The sequence below is a fragment of the Belonocnema kinseyi genome, chromosome 4 (genome assembly GCF_010883055.1).
Source record: "Belonocnema kinseyi isolate 2016_QV_RU_SX_M_011 chromosome 4, B_treatae_v1, whole genome shotgun sequence".
Taxonomy (NCBI): domain Eukaryota; kingdom Metazoa; phylum Arthropoda; class Insecta; order Hymenoptera; family Cynipidae; genus Belonocnema; species Belonocnema kinseyi.
Window position 1 is genome coordinate 73672662 of NC_046660.1, and position 24481 is coordinate 73697142.

Here is a 24481-nt window from a genome sequence, read left to right on the forward strand (position 1 = left end):
TATCTAGTCGGGAGTGGTGCTGACTGAAAACAGATGATTTGGAGCGATTCGCGCGCCATCTGTTGGTCATTCTAAGGACTTATTGAACTACCCTCGTATCAGCCCCATGCATCGCCCCCACCATTCTTTTTTCTTACGATCCGGAGGGGAATAGTCGGTTAAACTAATCCAACAGATGGCGCCACAAAAAGTAGGTCTGTCTTTTTCATTGAATTGCATTAAGAAAAAGCAAAAATAATTAAAAAAAAGAAAAGGTCATGAAAATATGTGGTTTAATATGAATAAAATTTAATTTTGAGATACATTTTGAAAGCAGTTCGAACTTTATATTTTTTCACATTTTGCTCATATTATTGATTTTATTATTTGTTAAAGTTAAACATAATTTTTTTTTTAATTATTAATGTAGCTAATGAAAAAATTAACAATATTAAAGACCTCAATGACAAAAATATTTAAAACATATACATGATCAGAAGAATTAATCAAAAATATATGACGTATATTGTATATTGAGGGAATAATTTGGTAAAAAACTAATGAAAAGACTAATAAATGAGAAAGTGGATTTAATATTATTTAATATAATGTAAATATTTATTTAAATTGAACCGAATTTCATATATATATATATATTTATACAGTGCAATCATTTATTTGTTGCTTAATCTTGAAAGCTTTTTTCTCGCTGCATTCAACCCCTAATAATTTTCTTAAAAAATTTGTATTTAAACGAGATTTTGAATTAAATAGTTAATTATATTATTGCAAACCTCATTTCTAAAATTAACAGACTATAAACTATTAAAATCTATAAACAAACGTACCGTACTCATGACGGAGTGTAGGAGAAAATTCACCTTTTTCGTTCAGCTTGACGCACCAAACTTTTGTCTTCTCTATTTGTTTATTAATCATTTTCTACTCAAAGCATGGAAGAACTGAAATTTTGTGCATAATAATTTTTTACGCTTTGATAACTGATTAGGAAAACTTTATATTGTCTAAAATTAATTTTTAGGGACTCATAAAATACAAATAATTTGTGTAGCATTCCATTTATTTTTTGGAAACAAATTTGATAAACAAATTAACAAAAGGTCTTATTATCGGTAAAATTTTTTGCTGCTAAACGTACTTCACATTAATGTAGGATTTACATTTAATAACAAAAATAATTTTAAAGTTTATAATAACTATTGTTATAAACAATTCTTGTGGCAAAATATTATAATTTGAGATTTTTCAAATTATTATTTCCTTCAAGCGCCAAGAAGACTTCAGGTATTTCCTGAAACAATAAATATTTAATAATAATCTTAATAAATAGTCTTATTATCGGTAATATTTTTTGGTGCTAAAAGTGCTTCACATTAATGTAGAAATTCAATTTAATAACAAAAATAATTTAACAGTTTACAATAACCATTGTTATGAATAATTCTCGTGACAAAATACTCAAACGTAAGGTTTTATCAAAATTTTTATTTTATTTAATCGCTACAATGGCTACGGAAATTCCTTAAAAATGTATCTTTGATCATATTTAGTGGAATATAACAACTTACATGTTTATAAACAATTTCCATAAAAAATGTCCTAATGTTGGCAGTATCACTCAATACAAAATCTGTTGACAGTAACCCACCGACTTGGCCATCAAAGAAAATTTAAATTTGATAAAACCTTAAATTTAAATATTTCGTCACAAGAATTTATTATTTATTTATTTATTAATATTTTTGTGACTAGCAGTCATTCGTCCAATAGCTTAAAACATTTCCAGTGCAAAAAAAAATTTCTATACGAAAGGGCACACATTTTAAACTTGTTTATCTAATTTGTTTACAAAAATTTAAATTGTTATATTTTATCAAATATTATTAAATATTTATTATTTTAAGGAATACCTGAAGTAGTTCTGGCCATTAAAGGAAATGATAATTTGAAAAATCTCAAATTCTAATATTTTGACACAAAAATTGTTTATCACAGCGGTTATTGTAAACTTTTAAATCATTTTTGTTCTTAAATGTCATTACTACATTAATGGGAATCACTTTTTGCAAAAAAAAAAATTTTCCGATAATAAGAATTTGTTCATACTTTGACTGGAAAAATTATTAATAAAAAATTGAGAAGACAAAATTTCGTAAAGTCAAGATCTATAAAATTTCATGATCTTTAATTTAAAACAGAAACTATTTAATTCAAAATCTCCTTTAAATTTAAATTATTAAACAAAATTATTAGGGGCTAAATGCAGCGAGAAAAACGCTTTCAAGATAAAGAAACAAATAAATTATTGAACTTATATTAAATCCATTTTCTCATTTATCATTCGTGTCATTGACTTTTTTCCAAATGATTTCCTAGAACATTTTAATTACAATTACCACTACTTTTTAAAAATATTTCCTTCAGAACTTGAAATTTTTAATATTTTAAAGGAACAAAGATTCTTTACTTTGCAACTTAAGTTGTCGTCTTACATATTCTAATTATTATTATATTTATATTGGATATAAGTAATATATTTTTCATTAATTCTTCTGATCATGTATATGTTTTAAATATTTTTGTCATTAAGGTCTTAAATATTATTAATTTTTTCATTAGCTATATTAATAATTTCAACAATAAATAATTTTGTTTAACTTTAATAAATAATAAAATCAATAATATGAGCAAAATGAATCACAAAAATATAAAGTTCGAACTGCTTTCAAAATGTATCTCAAAGTTAAATTTTATTCATATTAAATTACATATTTTCATGACCCTTTCTTTTTTGAAATAATTACTAATAGTTACTCTTATTTTTTCATATATTCTTTTTTGTTTATTTGCAACCAGCATCAAGTTTTTAATTATTATTGTTTTTTCTTAATGCAATTCAATGAAAAAACAGACCTACTTTTTGTGGTGCCATCTGTTGGATTAGTTTGACCGACATTTCCTCCGGATCGTAAGAAAGCTACTACCGCTTACACATACACGGTCAAGGCAGGGTGCTGGTTAATATAAATTTCCCAAAGTTCAATAAAAAAATGTTTCTAAATTTCCCGAATTTGTTGAAATTTTTTGGTCATTTGTGGTAATTTTACAGGTAAATTTGGTAACTTACCATAATTTGCCCAAAAACAATTTTAAACATTTTTATAAATTTCCGGAAATTTTTAGGTAATTTATGGTAATCTTACAGATAATTTATAGTAACTTACCATAAAATGCCCAAAATTCAATTTAAAAATATTGATAAATTTCCGGACATTTTTTAATTTGTTGGGTAATTTCCGATAATATCACAGATAATTTATGGTAGGTTACCATAAACTGCCAAAAATTAAATAAAAAAATGTTTTTAAATTTCCGGAATTTTATGAAAATTTTCGGTCATTTTTGTAATTTTACACTCAAATTTGGTTACTTTCCATAATTTGCCCAAAAAAAATTTTTAACATTTTTATAAATTTCCGTACATTTTTGAAATTTTTAGGTAATTCATGGTAATCTTACAGATCATTTATAGTAACTAACCATAAAATGCCCAAACTTCAATTTAAAAATGTTTATAAATTTCAGCAAATTTTCGGTCATTTATGGTGATTTTACAGATAAATATATAAAAACTACAACAAATGACCCAAAATTTAATTTTAGACATTTTGATACATTTCTGGACATTTTTTTATTTGTTGGGTAATTTGTGATAATATTACAGATAATTTATGGTAAATTATTATAAATTGCCAAAAATTTAATAAAAAATGTTTATAAATTTCCGGAAATTTATGAAATTTTTTGGTAATTTATGATGATATTACGGTTAATTTATCTGCAACCAAAATTTCCTGACATTTCTTACAGTGAGTGGGCTGATTATCATAAAATGCGAGCTCATAGTTGAATAATTTTCATTTATTTACCTTTGACGTCACTTTTTATGCCCTAGTAAGTTAGAAGTACTTTTTGCTATCTAGGGAATAGAAAGTAGTTTTTACTCTACGCGGAGAGAAATTTTAAGAAATTGATTCACGGAGCTCCTCTTTGATCTTATTCTAACTTTGGCGCCAGAATTAAGATCTCGGATCTCTTGCTGTTAGATCAATGGCCCTTGCTTTAAAAGCAATTGTTCCGAGATATTAGTTCTTGCACCAAAGCTGGAATAAGATCAAGGAGCAGCTCCATGAATTAATCTCTTGCTGTTTCTCTCCTTGTATAGGGAGTAAAAAGTAGAGCTTTAGCCCCGCTTTGAAAAGGCTTTGAAGGGGGGCTGAAATGATGCGTGTGTCATAAAAATATGTTTTATTTTCAGTACGACGGAAGTCTAGAGCGCCTCGCGAAGGAGTCGAATATGTTGAAGCAGGCATACGGCCACTTCTTCGACCTGACGATCGTGAACAACGACATCGAGGAGACGATCGCGCAACTGGAGGCGGCAATCGAGCGAGTGCACACAACGCCACAGTGGGTGCCAGTTTCGTGGGTCTACTGACAGCGGATTTCGCCAAGTCGTTCGATCTTGACTTCCGACTGCAATGGCTCATCGAGAGGCAAGCAGTAGATGCCAAATCGAAAGTCCTACGACTTGTGCGTCGGCGAGATTCGCGTGGATACATCGAAGTCAACATCCGGTGCTCGGGGCACACGAATCTTAACTCTAGACCAATCAAACAACGTCATCAGCCAACCCCGCTGCTGCTGCTGCAGCTGCTGCTGATGACGATAAAACGACTCGGGTGTGATTGTGGCCGCGTGTTCATAATATTTAATTAGTAGGCTATCAGTAACGCTGGAACTCAAAACTGCGTGTCTGTGCAAATAGCGAGAACCTGATGCCTCAGAGACACGGTGAGTGATGTACGATGGATGGCATCGGCAGAGCCTCGCGACTGTTAGAAGAAGCTCTCTATTTTCCCACGATTCGCAAACGAAATTTAAGGGCTGTCCATGAACTATTTTAATCATTCAAAGGGGAAGGGGTCGCACAAAAAAATACAGGCGGAAACGGGAATAATTTATAGAAAGACTGCGAATCTTACGGAAGATGCCTCTACAACGGAAGAGCTCAATGATAGTTGGATAAGTTTGAACACCAGTTTCATATTTCAGACTTCACACTCTTTCTATTTTTCCTTGCTTTAAAGATTTTTTTTCTGTTTTCAAGAAACTTTCGCTTTTTCTCCGTTTTCTTTCTTTTTTTCATTTAAATACAAAATACTTTAATAGAACCCAATAAAGAAATCCAACTATTTTTGCTTGAGCTATTTTATTGGAAATTTGTGACAGTTTTAGTTGAAAATTCATTTTAGTTTTAGTTGAAATAAAAATTGTTTAAAGTGGAAATTCAAATATTACATTTCTGGTTGAAATTTCATATTTTTTCCTTCAAAATTTAACTACTTGGTTAAAAATTTATCTGTTTTAGTTGAAAATTCAAAGAATTGGTTCAAAATTCATGTTTTTTTTCGGTAATTCATCTATTTTGTGAATAACTAATTTTATTAGTTGAAAAATTCACTTTTTGGTTGAAAATTCTACTTTTTGGTTGAATGCGGAACTCTTTTAAGATTTTTTTGCAAGATTCATCATTTTAGTTAAAAATTTCGCCTCTTTGGTTGAAAATCTAATATTCTTTAAATTCGTTTTATTCTGTTAAGAATTTATTCTTTTAATTGAAAATTTAACTATTTCGTGTTTTTGTTAAAAATTGATATTTTCTAGTTGAAATTTCAACTAATTCGTGTATTTTTTCGAAAATTAATTTTTTTTTAGAAAGTTCATGTTTTTCATCTGAAGTTAATCCTTTTTGGTTTAAAATGCAACTCTTTAGTTGAAAATAAATCTGTTTCTTTTAAGGATTGAAGTATTTTGTTTAAAATTCGTCTTTTTTGGTTGAATTCAACTGTTTTGGAAATTAAATAAAAATATTTTTTGGGAGAAAAATCAGCTACTCATTTCAAAGTTAAACCACTTTCTAAAAATTGAAAACTTTGGATGAGGATAACTTATTTTTTATAAAAATTAAATTCTTTGATTGCAAATTCACTTTTTCGTTTAAAAATATCGTATTTGCGTGTTGGAAATTCAATTTTTTTTTAGATAATTTGTCTTTTTATATTTGAAATTCAACAAATTGACAGAAAACTACACTAATCGAAAATAAAATTATTTTATCATAAATTAACTTTTTTTGTGTGGAAAATTCGACTGTTTTCAAATAAATCCGTCTTTTTGGCTTTAAAACATAACTATTCGAGTGAAAATAAATTTTTTTGATGAAGATTCAACATTTTGGTTAAAAATTTAACGATGCAGAAGAAAATGAAGTTTTTTATTGAAAAATCGTGTATTTTATGTAAAATTTATCTTTGTTAAGTTTGAAATTTCAACTATTTGGTTAAAAATTCAACTATGTTGGCAGAAAATTTAATTTTGTTGTAAAAAAATGTCACTATTTGGTAGGAAATCGATTTTTTTCTTAAAAATTAATATTTTGTTTAATAGAGAAGTAAAATATAGTTTGAAGATGAACTTTTTTTTAATTCAACTATTTGGTTAAAAATTCCATTTTTCCGAAAAAAATTAACTTTTTCATTGAAATATTTTTTATTTTGCTGACAACTTATCTTTGTTGATTTAAAAATTCAATTATTTTCTTCAAATCATATTTTTCTGTCGAAAACACAACTATTCCATTATAAATTGACTTTTTTTGTTGAAAATTCGACTGTCTTAAAAAAAAGTCGTCTTTTTGACTTTCAAATTAAACTATTTAGTTGAAAATTTACTTTTTTCATGAAAATTTAATTATTTGCTGAAAAATATAAATATTCAAAACAAAATTATGGTTTTTATTGAGAAATTCTGTATTTCGATGAAACTCTATATTTTTTTAGTTGAAAATTAAACTATTTTGGCAGAAAATTAATTTTTTCTTAAATGAACTAGTTGTTAGAAAATTGAGTTTTTTGTTGAAAAATCATATTTTCGGATTGAAAATTAAAGTCTTTACTAAATAATTCATTTTTCTGTTTTCAAAATTCACCAATTTGGTAGAGAAGTAAAATATAATTTAAAAATGAACTATTTTGTTAAAAATTCAACCCTTTTGGTTAAAAACTTAATTACTCCATAGAAATGTAAGTTTTTAAAATTGAAAAGTGTTCTATTTTTTTGAAAACTTATGTTTGTCGATATAAGAATTCAACTATCTTGTCTATTTCATATTTTTCGATCGAAAATATAACTTTTTTATTATAAATAAACCTCTTTTTTTAATTCAACTGTCTTCAAAGAATTGCGTATGTTTAGTTTTGTTTTTTTGTTTCGTTGTGAATACATTGGAACTTTAATTTTATTTCCATTACTCATTATTTTTAAAAATCTCGAAATTTTTAGGGTAGTTTATGGACGGTCCCTTACTTCTTCGAGTGAAAAAACGCACTTTTAGGTGGATCATGACTAAATTAGCAAAATCCCCAAGGTCGTACGAAAAGTGATTGAACGAAACGACTTCTTCCGAACATTTATCAACGACGAGAGCTGCCCTTAATCTATTATCTCTACTTTATAAGTCGCCCCAATCGCAAAAAATAACCCACCGCAATAAAAACAAAATCTGTTAGCCCAAAGGCGACGGTTATTGATATCTAATTCTAGACTCTAGGCACTTGCTTCTTCGAGTACGTAGCGCTTCTCGTTACACTTTCGCAGATCACGCATTAAAATCGGTTACCAGCTCTTATTCTTCTTCACAAAACTTTAATCAAATATCGCTTGGCACGATGTTCAAATTTGCAGTTAAATTTTTCACATTTATTGTGAAAAAGCTTCGGGAACACTGTTTTATCGAGGCAGAGTTTGTTAAACTCGATCGAGCCATAATTGGCTAATAAAATTGCCGAATTTTCGTTATGAGACATATTTTTTTTCTATGGAAATTTAATTTTGCTTGTTTGGATTCATAATTTTTGGGAATAATGTTAACATTGTGAAAAAAGTGAAATTGTGAAAAAAAAAGTATAATTGCGAAATTCCTAGGCCCAAATATTTACCCACTTTAGAGAAAAAGGACTTTAGAGTTTTCCCCGGGACGACTGAAAATCCCGAAAATTAAAATTCCCAACAGTTTATAAAATTGCGGAATTTGAAAATTACCGAAATATAAAAGGCCCGAAAAAAGGCCGAATAATGAAATATCTGAACTAGAAAATTCCTGAATTATAAAATTTCTTAATTATTATAACATTGCCGAATTATAAAATTCTCGAATAATAAAATTCCTGATTTGGAAAATTCGTAAATAATCAAATTTATCACAAATATTTCCGGATTATGAGGTATCTGTATTAGAAAATTCCCGAATTATAAAATTCCCTCATTGAAAAATTCCTGAATATTAAAGCTCAAGAATTGGAAAATTCCTGAATAATGAAATTCCTGAACTAGAAAATTACCAAAAAATAAAATTCCTGGCCAAAAATAGTCGATTTTTGAAATATCTGAACTAGAAAATTCCCGAATTGAAAAATTCCTTAATAATAAAATTCCTGAATGATAAAAGTTTAGAATAATAACATTCCTGAATTGGGAAATTTTTCAATAATAAAGTTCCTAAACAGTTTATAATATCAGCGAATTGAAATATTCTCAAAAAATAAAATTCCCTAAAATTTAGAAATTTTCCGAATTTAAAAATGACCGAAAAATAAAATTTCTAGCCAAAAATTACCAATTTGTGAAATATCTGAGCTAAAAAAATTCCCGAATTGAAATATTTCTGGTTAATAAAATTCTTGAATAATAAAATTCTGGAATAATAAATCCCCGAACAGTTTATAATATTGCCAAATTCAAATATTTCGGAAAAATAAAAATCCCCGCAGTTTATGAAAATGCCAAATTTGAAAATTACCGACAAAAAATTGCCGAATTATGAAATGTCTGAACTAAAAAATTCTCCAATAATAAAATTCCTAAATTAGAAAATTCCGGAATAATGAAATTCCTGAATCATAAAATTCCAGAAAAATAAAATTCTCCGCAGTTAATAAAATTATGGAATTTGAAAATTACCGAAAAATAAAATTCCTGACAAAAAATTGCCGAATTAAAAAATGTTTGAACTAGAAAATTCCCAAATTAAAAAAAATCCCGAATAAGAAAATTCCGGAACAGTTTATAAAATTACCGAATGTAAAAATTACCGTAAAATCAAATTCCCGACAATAAATTACCGAATTATGAAATATCTGAACTAAAAAATTGCCTAATAATAAAACTCCTAAATTGGAAAATTCCTAACTAATAAAATTCCTGAACAGTTTAGAATATTACCGAATTGGAAAATTCCCTAAAAATAAAATTCCTCACAGTTTATAAAATAACCGAATATGAAAAGTCCCGAAAAATATAATTCCTGACGAAAAAAATTCCGAATTATAAAATATCCAAACTAGAAAATTTTCGAATTTAAACCAATCAAATTTCCTTAACAAATATTATTTATTTATTAAAAATAAAAGAATCAATTTTCACTATAAAAAATAAGGTTTATTGTTTAAAGTTGCTGAAATTATTGTTTGAATTTAAAGTGACATTCATTGAAAAAATATGTATATTTCTGGATGAAATAAATTCTTATTAGTTTTATCTTAAAATTAAAAAATAATTTTTTTAGGAAAAAATTTGATTATTGTATTTTTAAACTCACAAAAAATTATTTTATCATTCGCGACTTTTCCAATTCGGGATATATAAATATATACTTTTAATGCGAAACTCTCTTTTTCGAATATTTTCGTCAAATACTTATTTTCTATGAACTTTAATAATTTTATCCTTTTCTTTGAAATTTTATACGTATTTTAAAATTACCGAAAAAGAAGATTCCCAACGAAAAACGGGCGAAATATAAACTATCTGAACTAGAAAATTCCCGAATTTGAACAATTAAATTTCATTTGAAAATATTATTTATTTATTAAAAATGCAATAATCAAATAAGCAAAATTATCTTTATGATTTAAAGTTTCTAAAATAATAATTTGTGTTATGAAATATTTCATTATTGAAATAAATAAAAACTTTTAATAAAAAAATAATATTTGGGGCAAAAATTTTGAGTTTTGTTTCCAGCTGTTTGCATTTTATTTATTCAAATATTTAAATATATAATTTCATTCAAAACCTATTTAGAATTATGCAAAAATAAACATTTTTAATTCTAACTTCCAATGAAAAACTCGCGTTTTCGAATTTTTTTCACCAAATATTTATTTTCTATGAACTTTGCTAATTTTACCTTTTTCTTGAAAATTTTTTACATAATAAATAAGAATATGAACGAAAAATTGTATTTTTCATACAATTTCATTCTCTTTCAATCTCTTATTTAAGAATGATTAAATAAATACATTTTTTTAACGTGATAGTTTTTCTTGATATTAGCCGAATATTGAGTCGTAGAAATTTCACCATTTTAATTTTAAGGTCCTTTATTAAATAAATTTATGAATCCAAATAAAAAATAAATTACCTCAAACTCCCCTTGTAAAACTAGAACTGGTAACCCAATGACAGTCTCATAGGGTTCTAAGATTTTCGAGAATTTGAATGAACTTCAGTGAATTCTAGTCAATTATAGTCAACCCAGGTGAGTTCGCAGTTCATTAATTTAAGATTATATTATTTAAATTCCAGTAAATTTATCTAGATTTAATATAATTCAGAATCAGTCGAATATTCGAAGTCTTTTAAGAACTAAAAATAAATTTAATTAATAAATAAATTAAAAGTCCAGTTTTTTTTCAAAATGTGTAATTATTTGTAAAACTATCCAATTTTTAACAAAAAAATTTTTATTACTATTTTGGAATATTAAATAATGAAACATTCAACTGTATATTTTGAATTAATGTTATTCTTAGATATTTTTAAATGTGCAGAGATTTGCAGGATTTTTCTAGAAAAAGTAATATATTATTTTTACTTGAAAATATGTATAGAATATTAATTCTGGAGAATTTTCTCGTTCTTGGAAATGTTTTATCTTTAGAACTCTATTATCTACGAGGTCCTTATCTTCCTTCGATAACTGCAGAGCGTGTTCTTATTTTTGTTGATCAGATTATGTGCTTCGAGAGTCATGCATCCACCCTTCCTTTTCCATACCCCCCCCCCCCCCCCCCCCCCCCCCCCCCGCCCTGAATAATTTTGTTTTGTCATATTGAGCTCAATGATCCCAAGGAGAGCAAAATTATATTAAAATACAGGAAATTGTGCTAAAACTGATATAATTTTATCCACAATTAAACATTTATTTCTAAATTTAAAGGAATTTATCGGTTTTATACTGAATTTTTCTAATTATTATCAATTTTTAATTTATTATATACTCTTTCTGTTTTTAATTTTTCCTAATTTCTTTTTATAATTGGGAAATTTAAAATTTGGGATAACCGGTAATTAATAAAATAAAATAATAAGATTAATTAATAAAGATTAGGACCAATAGAAAATTGCGGATTGATTTATTATTAAAATAACGAATTTATAAGCCTATAATTTTTGGAAATGATAAAAAAGATAAATAATAGGCCGGTTTGTTTTCCAACTATTTTTTCTGGTTGAGTTGTTTACATCCTAAAAAATGCTTATCCATACTAACTTTTTATCTACAAAGCCTTATTTTGGTTAGACAATGTTTTTAATCTGATAATTCAAATTTTTTAGAATTAAAAAAAAATCCTTTTAGTTACAAGTTCCTGGAAAATTTTTTGTATTTATATTTTTTGTCATAGAAATGCAATAAAAATATAAAAAATTAAATACACGATTATTTTGCTTCTACAGAAATTTTTTTTTCACTTTGTTTAAAAAACTATGTAAAATTAACGATTTTCGAATGCATCAAACATCTCAAAAAATTTCAGGATGACCAGGAATTTTACCAATTTTTAGAGGAAAAATGCTTCCAATGATTTTACACATTTTATATCAGAGCAATTTTAAATAAGTTCGATTTCACCTTTTCTTAATGTTAAATTCTATTCTTAACTTTATCAATTATGAAATCACTCAATTTACGGTTCTTAATTCTAAAATATTTTACTTAAAAATTCTCCATTTTAAGCATTTATTTTAAATTTAAAGAATTTTAAAATACTGTTTTGAAGAGTCAAACAATTAAAAGCGCTTAATATTTAAATTTTTTGATAAAAAACGTTTTAAGTTGAGTAACTGTTAATTTAAATAATTATTTTTTTAATTGAACAGTATTGCGTGCATTGAAATTGAAGAATAATTTGTTTTAAAAGACGATTTTGAATCTGTTCCAAATTAAACTGTTTCAATTTGAAAGCCTTAATAATTGATGATGGTCTGAAATATTCAATATTAACTCATTTAATAAAAAAAAAATGTAATTGAAAAAAGAACATTTTTTATGATTTAACAATATTTGACAATCAATTATAAGTTATGAATTACAAATAAAATATAAACGAAATATTTAAAACTAAAAATTTTTTAACTGACTGGTTTGAAATTGAAAGAATAGAAAATATTTGAATCGTTGCATTAAAAAATTCTCATTTGTGAATGAAATTGTTAAATTTCGATTAATGATTAATAATTGAACAGTTATTAATTTGAAATAAGTTAAAATTGAAATAATTAATTTTCTAATAAAAAATTATTGATGTAAATTTTTTAAATTATTTTACTTTTGATGTTTATCTCTTAAAATGTCTGGAAAGTGACATAATTTTCTAAATTTATAAATTTATTCATTTAGTTAATTTTGAAATTCTTCATTTGAAAATGATGGCAAGCTTTCATTTTATATGTATAAATTTCTAAATGATTGATTTTTTGAACTAAAAATTTTTTAATGATAATTTTTTAAGCTCTATTTTAAATTTTGAAATAATAAATTTCCACCTTGAAATTAACAATAAAACATTTTCAGTTTTCAGAGTAAAAAATTTTTTATTTCAAAAGGCGACATATTTTTTTGTATCAGAAAAAAACGAGCATTTTCCCCTCTATTAAAACGGTCATTTTTTATTAAAAAAAAGGAAACTTGACATATTGAAACATATCCAAGAAACATAAATTTGGCCCATTTTCAAAACATTCTAAACTGCACCATAATTTCCTTATTCTTTTATTTTTTATTTTTGTTCGCTACTAAAAACTGTAGATACACCAAAATTGTCATATTTTTTAAAAATAACTTTTTTTTTAATTTTCAAAATTTTTAATTTAAAAATCGAAAAACCGAACAGCAGATATTGTCTCGTCAAAAAAAAAATGGTGGTTGAAATCTGGAAAATGTACCGGCCAAATAGATAATCACCTATTTCTTTACCGTGAAAAATTTATGTTTTAAAATAAGATTTGCATCATTTTCAATTTTTCGAAAGGGCGCTAGAGCCCCAGTTCCAATTGCCCGAAATAAAAACATACCATAAAGGTTTAAGCAATTATGTTATTAAAATTTATAATCGAAAATGATCATCCCGATAAAAAATTCTCTCCTGATGGGATTAGTGACTGGGATCGCAAAGCGTTGAGCTTTGCGACTTGTACACCCAAACATAGACTGATATACGTATGCACACTCGTGAACACTGTAAAGAAGGCGCAATAAAACAAGTATAGAATCACTCGGTTCGCAATTACCCTCGTACAAAGAGCATTAACGAAAAAGTTACATGGGATATTTATGAAGTTACAATCTCAATAAATAGATAGTTTACCAGCTATTTAAAAAAGTAATTAACGACTCAACACAGAAAGAAGCGCTCCCACGTACACAGAGATTTAACGAATAGTTAAATGATTGATCGATCGATTAAAGGATTAAAATAATTAATTAATTGTGTAACTAATTAATGCTGAATTACTAGGAGTCTAAATAAAAATTTGAATACGCAACCCGTAGGAATGGCGGAATGAATGCGTTCAAGTTTGGGAATGATTGATTAGTTTTGCCAACTTTGATCAATCAAATCGATCATTAGGTCCAATTAATTAGAAATTTATAGTATTTTCAAGTAATCGATTTTTTTCTAACTTTTAGGTAAGATATTAAAACAATTGGGAAAAGAGCGAGGAAGTTGGCAATACTAAGGAGAGTGTGAACCTGAACAGAATTTTTTAGGCACGTTGTTTCAAAAATAGTGCTTTACGAGATTTTCCTTCAGAATCCGAAATTCCAAACACTCATTCCTCTCCTCATACTCGCTTGAGGCCTCTTGAAATCATCGGTAAATCAGTCTTCATAATCATAATCTAAAGAATAGAAAAAACCAGTAAGGACCCACTTTTTCGCAAAAATTATATTTCTTATGTAATAATCGAAATGAAAAAATTCGCGGCACCATGATAACACCACCATCACATGAGTTGAAGTATTTTTTAATTTATCTGAGAAGAAAGTAGATAAAACAGTTGTCTACGTCTGTTTTTGCTTTCATGACTTACCATTGTTGTGCGTAAATTTAAATTTGATAGATGAAAAATCGCATTTCTTATACAAATTATAAATAAAAGTGTATAGTTCATTTGCAAAATAAATTAAAATAATATGTCATTCAGTTTGAAGAGAGAAAAAAATTAATATTTTATTACTGGTCACTTTTTGTTGCGTATTGCGCAATTTTACGCACATAACATTATTGTCTACTGAAAAAATTCAAATTTTTTATAAAAAAAGATAACGTTTTTAACCAAAAATGGAATCGTTCAATTTTCTGTGTTAAAAAATTCATTTTTAACAAAAAGAGCGAATTTCTTGATAATATAGTTGAATTTTCAGCCACAGAGATGAATTTTCAACTAAAGCAATAAATCTTCAATAAGAAAAAATTACTTCGCAACAAACTAGTATAACTTTTACTAAAAAAGATAAATTTTCAACGAAAAATTGAACAGTTGATATTCCTATCGAAAAAGATTTTAATACTAAATTAAATTTTAAAAAGGGGAATTTTAAATAAAATACTTAATTTTTAAGGTAAAAAAAATATATTTAAAAAGCTAAATAAAAGAGTTTCGTTTTTATCGAAAGAAATTTATTTTACAAAAACAAAAAAATTAAGAAAAAATGAAATAATTCAATTTTCAGTTAAAAAATAATTTGAAACCAAAAAAGAAGGTTTGAACAAATTACTTAAATTTTCAACCAAAAGTAATAAATTTTTGATCTCAAGATACCAAAAAATTAAATTTTCAACCAACAAGAAAGTATTTTCAACAATGTAATGACATTTTTAAAAAGTATTGTAATTTTCAACCAAAGATATTAATCTTCTACCAAAATGAATTAACTTGCGAAGAAGAAGACTATTTTTTTAAAAAGGGATCAATTTTCAAACACATAGTTGAATTTTCGAACTAAAAGATCAATTGTCGAGAAAAGAAACGAATTTTAAAAAAGTTAAACTTTTAACCGAAAAATGATTTTTTGACCAAGAATATTAATTGTTGAGCATCAAGATCAATTTCCAGTCAAAAGAGACGAATTTTCAATAAATTTTCATCTAAATGGTTAAAATTCAAACAAAAGAGGTACATTTTTAACAAAAAATGAAAAAATTACATTTTTCGTAATCAATTTTTAATGAAAAAAAAACAACTGATTTTCACCAAAACAGTTTATTTTAAAGTAAAGAGATAAATCTCCAACAATTGAACCAAAAAGGACGAATTTTTAACAAAGCATGTAATTTTTCAAACAAAAAATATCACTTTTTAACAACAAAAAAATAGAACATAAACAAATAAAAGACAAATTTTCAACCAAATAGTTAAATTTTTAACCAAAGAGAAGAAACTTCAGCCGATAAAATTTTAATCAAAAATAGTTGAGTTCAACAAAAAAAAAATGATTTTTTTGTCAAACAGTTTGCTTTTTAATTTGAAAATACGGTTATTTATATTTTTCACTTTAAAAAATAGAAAACTTTTAAGAATATGCACTTCGAAACTTTCTCTCAGTAAACAATAATATTTTGTGAAATTCAGAACTATGCAAGAAAAACTGACCTTAATTAAAATATTACATTTTTCTTTTTAACCTGACTGAATGACACTTTAACTCTATTTTACAAATAAACTATAAACTTTCATTAATGGCGCATTTTTCCTTTAGATTACATATTATGAATATGTAATAATTTAAAGGGAAAATGCGCCCTATTAGCGGCACCACGTAGTAAATAATAGGATTTTCTTGGAAAAAACGGCTTTTACTGACTTACCATGCTTTTTACTGATCATGTCGGAGGAAGAGGATATGCCGGTTCTGCTTTTGGGCGAACCCAACGACAAAACAAAAAACTAAATGGAGATAAGTTTGCTAGAGCCGTTTACTCAACACGTAAAATTGTCGCGCCAATCACACAGTGAACAGCGCCACTTCTGTTTGGTAGGACGGCTCCACTGATTCGGGAGAACCATTACCCCGAACAGGCCGAATCGTTTGATCATGAATATAGTCGATCCGTTCTGCACTAGCTGCGCATGGCGCACAGTTCCGCGCTTAGGAAGCTTAAGAAAATATAGGACCCACATTTCGGAGAGGCTGATCTCCGTAAGTTCGGGATAACCAGTGCCCTGAATCTGGAGCGGACGCCACATCAAACCGAAGTGCAGCGACGCTCTCACAACTAGCGCGACGGTTTTATTTAAATTCTCTCTGTGTACCATCCTTACCGGAATTACCGATTGCCCACTTTTATTTTTTGGCCAAGTTCATGACAGTTTTTCGTTTTGTCGTAAAGTCCGCTCAAAAGCGGAACCAAGCAGATCTTCTTTCAGTACGGTAAGTTTATGAAAATTTTCACCAATTTACTAATAATTTCCAGGCGCCTTAAATCAAGGGTCGTTGGGTATTTTTTAGAGAGGAAAGCGTTTTGGTAATTGGAATATGAAGATTCTGAACAGGCGTCACTTGCACTAGGTGGAGTGTATCATCAGATCACTGAATGATCAGGAGCGTTAGTGCAATTTTATTAGCAATTTAAGCCCGTCGGAATGAATGTGTAAATGGACATTATGTGCCACCCAAATGAGATTGTTGTGTGAGTGATGGTGAATAAAATAAACAAAAGAACAACCAATCATAAGTGATTTTGTAATCTTTCTTATCGGTTGTAGATGCCATATCCAGTAAATAAGTTTTAAGTGCATACCGAAATATTTTTTTCGGAAGTGCGGATCATGAAAATGTGTTGCTGGACAAGTTGAGAAACTTTGGGGCGTTTCTTTGCTGAAAGGATGTATCTTTAGAAGTGGATGATTTAGGATAAGATGTGGGATGACGACGGGTCTAAAAAAACAATAACAGTTCATTACGATTATGTGATTATAAACGAGAGGAAGAGACGAAGAGTATTATAAACACGTTGTTAATTGAATTAATAAAACTAGCCCAAAGTAATGAAGTTTAGTTTTCTTATTTTCGAAGCAACTTACAGTGGATAGTCATTATTTTATGCTGCAAATATTCTTAAAATAATTTATTTTTAGTTTATTAAATTTTTCTTGTCTTGAATATTTATTTAATTAAATTAATTTTTTACATTCATTACTTTTTTATCAATCATTATCCACTGTAAGGAGGATTTCCCAACCCACTTTCTCTGTAATAATCTTATGCTATTTTGTACAATCCCATTTAATCCTTTCAATTTCCGTTTATCGTTGAAAATTGTTTTTTTAGGTGCACATTCAACTATAATTGGTTGAAAGTTTTTTTAGTTTGTTAAAAATTCGGTTTTCGGTTTAAAGATTCTTGAAGTTCGTTGAGAATGATTTCATTGAAAATTTAACCATTTTGTTAAAAATGATTTTTTTTTCTTGTTAAAAATTTATGTTTGGTACTAAAAATATTTAATTTCAAATATTTTATATCATTTTTGATGAAACTTTGTCTTTTTAAGTAGAAAATTCATGTATTTTGTTAAAGTTTGCCTTTTTAACTTTTTTTTGTTAAAAATTTATTTTTTGGTTGAAAATTAATAATTTTAGTCGAAAATTCATCACCTCGGTTGAAAATTAAACTATTTTGTTAAAAATTCTTTTTTTAGTAAACAAATTTTTTACTTTAAAAATGTAATATTTGACTGCAAATTTAAATAGGTTGTTGAAAATTTGTTTTTTCTCAATTATTATTTTGGATTGAAAATTTAACTATTTCATTTTCGGCGAAAATTTGTCTATCTTATTTGAAAATTCATTGATTTCCTAAAAATTCGTCTTTTTTTACTTTTTTTTCGTTAAAAATTTATTTTTTGGTTTGAAATTAATAATTTGAGTTGGAAATACATCTGTTTTGTTGAAAATTGAACCAGGTACTTTATTAAGAAATCCGTTTTCTGGTTGAAGATTCCTGATTATAGTTGCAAATGATTCGGTTGAAAATTTAATTATATTGTTGAAAACTCGTTTTTTAGTAGCTAACTTGTTTTAACTAAAAATTCATTTTTCGGTTCTACTTGAAAATTTATCATTTTTAATAAAAAATTTAACTATAATTCATTAAAAGTGGAAATTTTTTTTAAATAATCTGTTTTCTGGTTGATGATTCTTAAATTTGTTTGAAAATGATTTGATAGCAAATTTAAATATGTTGTTGCAAATTTTGTTTTTTCAAATTATTGTTTTGGATTAAAATTTTGTCTATTTCATTTTCGGATAAAAGTTGTCTTTGTAAGTTGAAAATTAGTTAATTTTCTAAAATTTCGTATTTTTTGGACTTTCTTTTCGTTAAAAATTTATTCTTTGGTTGGAAATTAATAATATAAATTGAAAATTCATCTGTTTGGTTGAAAATTGAACTAATTTATTTAAAATTCAGTTTTCTGGTGTAAGATTCTTGAATTAGAATTTAAATCATTTGTTTAAAAACTTACTTATGTTCGTGAAAATTGTTTATAGCAAATTCCTTTTTTTTAATTGAAAATTAACTTTTCAGTTTTATTTAAAAAATTTCTTTTTTTTCTTTTAAAATATATCTTATTTATTTCAAAATTCGACTACTTGGTTGAAAACTGAACTTGTTTGTGAAATATCCAGTTTTCTGTTTGAAGATTCTAAAATTTTGTTGAGAATTTTTTGTCTAAAACTTTAAAAGTTTCTTTTAAAAATGGTTTTTGTTTGTTTCAAATTCCTTCTTTTCAACTAAAAATTCAACTATTTCACTATTCGTTGAAAATTTATCTTTTTTAGTTGAAATTTGAACTACTTGGTTAAAAATCTAACTTCTTTATTAAAAATAAAATTTTCTGTTTGAGGATTCCTGATTTAACTTGAAAATGTATGGTTGATACTTTAACAATTTTGTTGCAATTTTTTTGTAAATTCCTTTTTAACTGAAAATGTATAAATGTATCTTTTTTAGTTCAAAATTCAAGTACGTGAGTGAAAGCTGAACTGTTTTTATTAAATATTTCGGTTTTTGGTTAAAGATTCTTAATTTTAGTTCAAAATGATTTGATTGAAAATCGCTTTGAATGCAATTTTTTTTTAACTCAACATTTAACCATTCCAGTTTTTATTTTTGCAGATTCTTAAAGTTAGTTGAAAATATATGTATTGAAAATTTACCTATATGTTGTTAAAATTTTTTGTTTGTTAAAAATAAATGTTTCAAACTGAAGCTTTATTGTAATTTTTGGTCAACATTTGTCTATCTTAGTAGAAAATTCATCTATTTTTTTAAAGTTCGGCTTTTTGGAAAAAATTAATCTTCTTCCTTGGAAGCTCAGTTTATTATTTGTTTATACTGCTTTGTCAAAAATGTTTTTTTTTTGTTGGAAATTAATCATTTTATTTCGAAATGCATCTCTTTGGCCGATAAATGAACTATTTTGCTAAAAAAAAAATTTTTTTACAAAAAAGTCTTATTCTTTCATTAAAAATTTTAATCCTTTGATTAAAATTGATTTTTGTTAGTTGGAAATTCTATTAATTCGCTGAAGTTAAAGTGATTTGTTAAAAATTCATTATTATGGTTGAAGCTTCGTAATTTTATTTGAAAATGGTTTGCTTGAAAATTTATATTTATATTGTTTTTTAGTGCCATATTTTTTGTTAAAAAATGTAAGTGTTCCATTTTGAGTTCAAAATGTATCTTTTTTATTTGAAAAGTGAAATACTTTGTTAAAAATGAAGTTTTCTATTTAAAGATTATTAAAGTTAGTTAAAAATAATTTCATTAATAATTTAACTATATTGTTCAAAATGATTTGATTTTTGGTTAAAAATGTTTGGAACTAAAAATTTAACGATCTTATTTTTAGTGAAAATTTCACTGCGGTAATAGAAAATTTATGTTTTTGTTAAAAATTATTCATTGTGAAAGAATATTTATCTTTTTTCTTAGAAGATCAAATATTTTGTTTTAATACTTTATGTAAAATTTTTTTGTTTGGAAATTAATCATTTTAGTGAAAAAGTAATTTCTTTTATATGAAAATTAAACCATTTTTTTGCAAAATCTTTTTATTAGTAAAAAAATTGTTGATAAAAAATTGATCTTTTCTAGATGAAAATTCTACTATTTTGTTGAAAAATCCTGTATTTTGCAAAAAAGTTCCTTTTTTTGGTTTAAACTTCTGATTTTTGAACTGAAAAATTAACTAATCCATTTTTATGTGAATTTTTCTATTTCTTTTTGTTTAAAATTTAACTACTTAGTAAAAGCTATTTTTTAAAATAATAAGTTTTATGGTTAAAAATTCATGATTTGAGTTGAAAATGGTTTGGTTTCATTTTTAACGGAAAATTTTTTCCATTTTAAAATTAAATTACAATTGGTTGAAAGTTGAACTACTTTGTTAAAAATTTAGTTTTCACTTTGAAGATTTTAATTGCAAATTTTTGATGGGATCTTAACAATTTTCTTGAAAATTTGTTGTTTTTTCGTTAAAGATGATGCTTTATACTGAAAACTTGCCTATGTAATTTCTGCTTAAAATTTGTCTTTCTTAGTTGTAAATGCTTACATTTTCTAAATATTTATAATTTTGGAAGAAAATTAATTTTGTTAATTGGAAAGATGAACTATTTGTTTGAACTGTTTTGTTAACAAATTATTTATTTCGTTAAGGATTTAATTATTTGGCAGAAAATTGTCTTTTGGCTGTGTTAAACTATTTTTGATTTATAATTTAAATCTGTTTGGGTTGAAATATTAACTATTACATTTTTTATTAAGAATTCATCTATTTTGGTAAAAAATTTATCTACTTTGCAGAAAAATCAAACATTTTCTTAAAAAGTCCTTTTTTGTTATCTGATTTAGTTGAATATTCATCTGTTTGGTTAAAAATTATTCTTAATTAGTTGAAAATTCAACTCATTTATTGAAAATTCAGCTCATTTGTTGAAAATTGATGTCTTTTTTTCTAAATCATCTTTTTCGATAGAAAATTAATTTTCTTGTTTAAAAATTCAACTTTTAGCTTTGAAGCTCATCATTTCAGTAGCAAATTCAACATTTTCATTAAAAATTTATTTTACTTGATTCAAAATTAACGTGATTATTGTTTAAGCGCAGTAATCCACCATAATTTTATGTTATCGACAGTATTTTTATACAACCCGGAGAATTAGTAGATAAGCCGCATTTTTAGGAGTTGTTTCACTCTCGAGAAATTCTGATAGGGAAAACCACTGTTTTCATGATTCGTTAGATGAACTTTTTTTTGGGAAAAAAAAACTGGTTCGAGATAAAAACGCCCAAAGGTCACTTCTGCTATCCTTATCTTCTTTAATTCTCAAGATTGTTCAATCTAATCGAATTTTTTAAAATGGTAGTAAATACATGGATAAGAAAGCAATATTATGTAAAGTTTATTTAAAAATTATTTATTAAAAATCAATATAAAGTCTTTAACAATAAGAGGTAACTGACATTCTCTGTTCGACCCTTTTAAGTGTTCGACAAATTGAGTTTGTCGTTAGTACAATATTTACACAGCCTTGGTAGTTTTTTTGTGATTATTTAGGATTTTTGAGTTAGGATCGTTTATGTTTTCCTTTGAGGGGATGCCTTCTCCGTTCGTTATTTTCTTTATCAGGTTCCAGAGGCGGTACTAAAACATCAGCTTCCGTCTCTAGCGTTGTACAATTATTTTGTTCCATGGGAAACATATATTCCAGATCCACATCGTACCTATTAAACAATTAAAAATTTATAAGATTAGAACTTAAAATTAAAATAAAAAACACATCTTAAGGGCATTACTCAATTCTTAGCTTACTGGCAGTTTTTTTTTAAACTTACAAATGTCCAAACGAAATGAGGTATTTCTTATTTCCTTTTACAACAATTTTCCAAAGATTTCGAACATTTCATAAAAATTTCAAGGATTTTAAGGATTCGAAAAAGGCGTGTATACCAGATTTCAATAATTTCACAAAAATTTTTTACATTTCAAAAATATTTTAATACTTTCAAAAGTTTTCAAAGATTTTATGGTTTTAAAAAAATGATATAGAATTTTCATAAAGATTTCAAAAGAATACAAGAACGTCGTAGATTTAAAAAAGGGTTTAGTACACTAGATTTCACAGATTTAAAAGCAATTTCAAATATTTTTCTAAGATTTCGAAATATTTTTCAAACATTTCAAACACTTCAATGACTTCCAAAGTATAAAGAAGATTTTAGAAAGATTTCACAAATATTACAATGAATTCATAAGGATTTCAAAAATTTAAAATATTTCCAAACGTTTAAACGTTTTAAAATAATTTCACTAATATCCAACAGAATTCATAAGGATTTTAACAGATTTCAATCATTTTAAAGATTTCAAAACATTTCAAAGATTTTAAACGAAAAGATTGTTGAAAAATGTCAAAGATTTCGTACAAATTTCGTAAAGATTTCAAAAGAATGTTTCGAAGAATTAAAAAGGATGCATTACACTAAATTTAAAAGATTTGAAGCGATTTCGAAATATTTTTCAAAGATTTCAAGCACTTCTATGGGTTCCAACGAATACAACAGATTTCAGAAAGATTTCACAAATATTACAATGAATTCATAAAGATTTCAAGAATTTTAAAGATTTCCAAACATTTAAAAGTTTTTAAACGATTTCGCAAATATCCAAAAGAATTTATATGGATTTTAACAGATTTAAATCATTCTAAAGATTTCAAAATATTTTTAAAATTCTGAACCAAAAGATTTCAGAAAGATTTTCTATAAACTGCAATGATTTCGTACAAATTTCATAAAGATTTCAAAAGAATGCAAGAATTTCAAAGATTTCAAAAGGATGCATTACACTAAACTTAAAATATTTAAAGTGATTTCAAAATATTTTTCAAAGATTTCAAGCACTTCATTGGTTTCCAATGAATACAACTGATTTCAGAAAGATTTCAAAAACATTACGATGAATTCATAAGAATTTCAAAGATTTCCAAACATTTCAAAGCTTTTAAATGATTTCACAAATAGCCCAGAGAATTCATAAGGATTTAAAAAGACTTCAAGAATGCCAAAAATTTCAATTATTTTAAAGATTTCAAAATATTTCAAATATTTTAAACGAAAAGATTTTAGAAAGATTTCCTAAAAATTTCAATGATTTCATAGAAATTTCAGGAAGATTTCAAAAGAATACAAGAATTTCGAAGATTCAAAAAGGGGACATCAAACTAAATTTAAAAGATTAAAAGCGATTTCAAAATAGTTTTTAAAGATTTCAGACACTTCATTGGAAAACCTGGAAAAAAACCTTGAATTTTGTTCCTATGAATCGTTGGATATCCCGCAAAGAAGATTTTTGTATTCCTAAATTTTAAGAATAACGAAATAAAATTGAATTAAAAATATTTTTATTGTAGTTCCAGAAAATTTCGGACCACAGAAACATTCTTAGACTTCACACTTATTCCTCTATTTCCCTCCTTGTCCCTTTTTTTAAAAATTCATCTTTTTTAAAAAAACTTCCCCTTTTTCCCATCCTCTAATTTATTTTTACTTAAACGGGAACTAAATTAATAGAAACCAGTAAGAAAATCCAAATATTTTTGGTTAAAAGTTTTTGGTCTTTTTGGATTAAAAATGCAACTGTCTAGTTAAAAATTAATCTTTTTTTTTATTCAGGATTTCACTATTTTCATGAAAGTAATTCATATTTTTGGTTGAATTCAACGGGTTTTTATTTAAATTAAAATATTTCTTGGTTTAGATATTAACCCTTAAACGGCCTAAACGCCACTACCGGTACACTGCTTTTCGACGGCCAATAACTAAGACTATTCGACACTAGAAAAAATTGAGACACGTATATTTTTAATGCTTAAGATCTCCTCTTTCCGACGGTGCCAATGATATTCCTCAAAAAATTTATTTATTATCCCAAAATGCAGTTTAAACAAAAAAAAAGTGATTTTTCGTGCCTATTTTTTTTTGTGAACCATTTTCCAAAGCTTTTCGAGT

General features: G+C 26.1%; 2 protein-coding genes across 4 annotated transcripts in view; one reads left to right on the forward strand and one right to left on the reverse strand.

Moving 5' to 3' along the window:
• LOC117172191 (peripheral plasma membrane protein CASK) overlaps positions 1-4533 on the forward strand; it is a 638537-nt gene extending 634004 nt beyond the window's left edge. For 2 of the 3 annotated variants that reach the window (XM_033360031.1, XM_033360028.1), the window contains one exon: positions 4319-4533. In XM_033360031.1, coding sequence (XP_033215922.1) covers positions 4319-4498 — 180 coding nt within the window. In that variant the 3' untranslated portion in view covers positions 4499-4533. The remainder of the gene's footprint in view (positions 1-4318) is intronic. The other variant, XM_033360030.1, reaches the window with a different exon arrangement.
• Positions 4534-21872: 17339 nt separating this feature from the next.
• The window catches only part of LOC117171286 (apolipoprotein D), a 25878-nt gene continuing 23269 nt past the window's right edge, over positions 21873-24481 (reverse strand). The window contains exon 4 of the mRNA XM_033358435.1: positions 21873-22195. Within this exon, the coding sequence (XP_033214326.1) occupies positions 22039-22195 (157 nt within the window). The 3' untranslated portion in view covers positions 21873-22038. The remainder of the gene's footprint in view (positions 22196-24481) is intronic.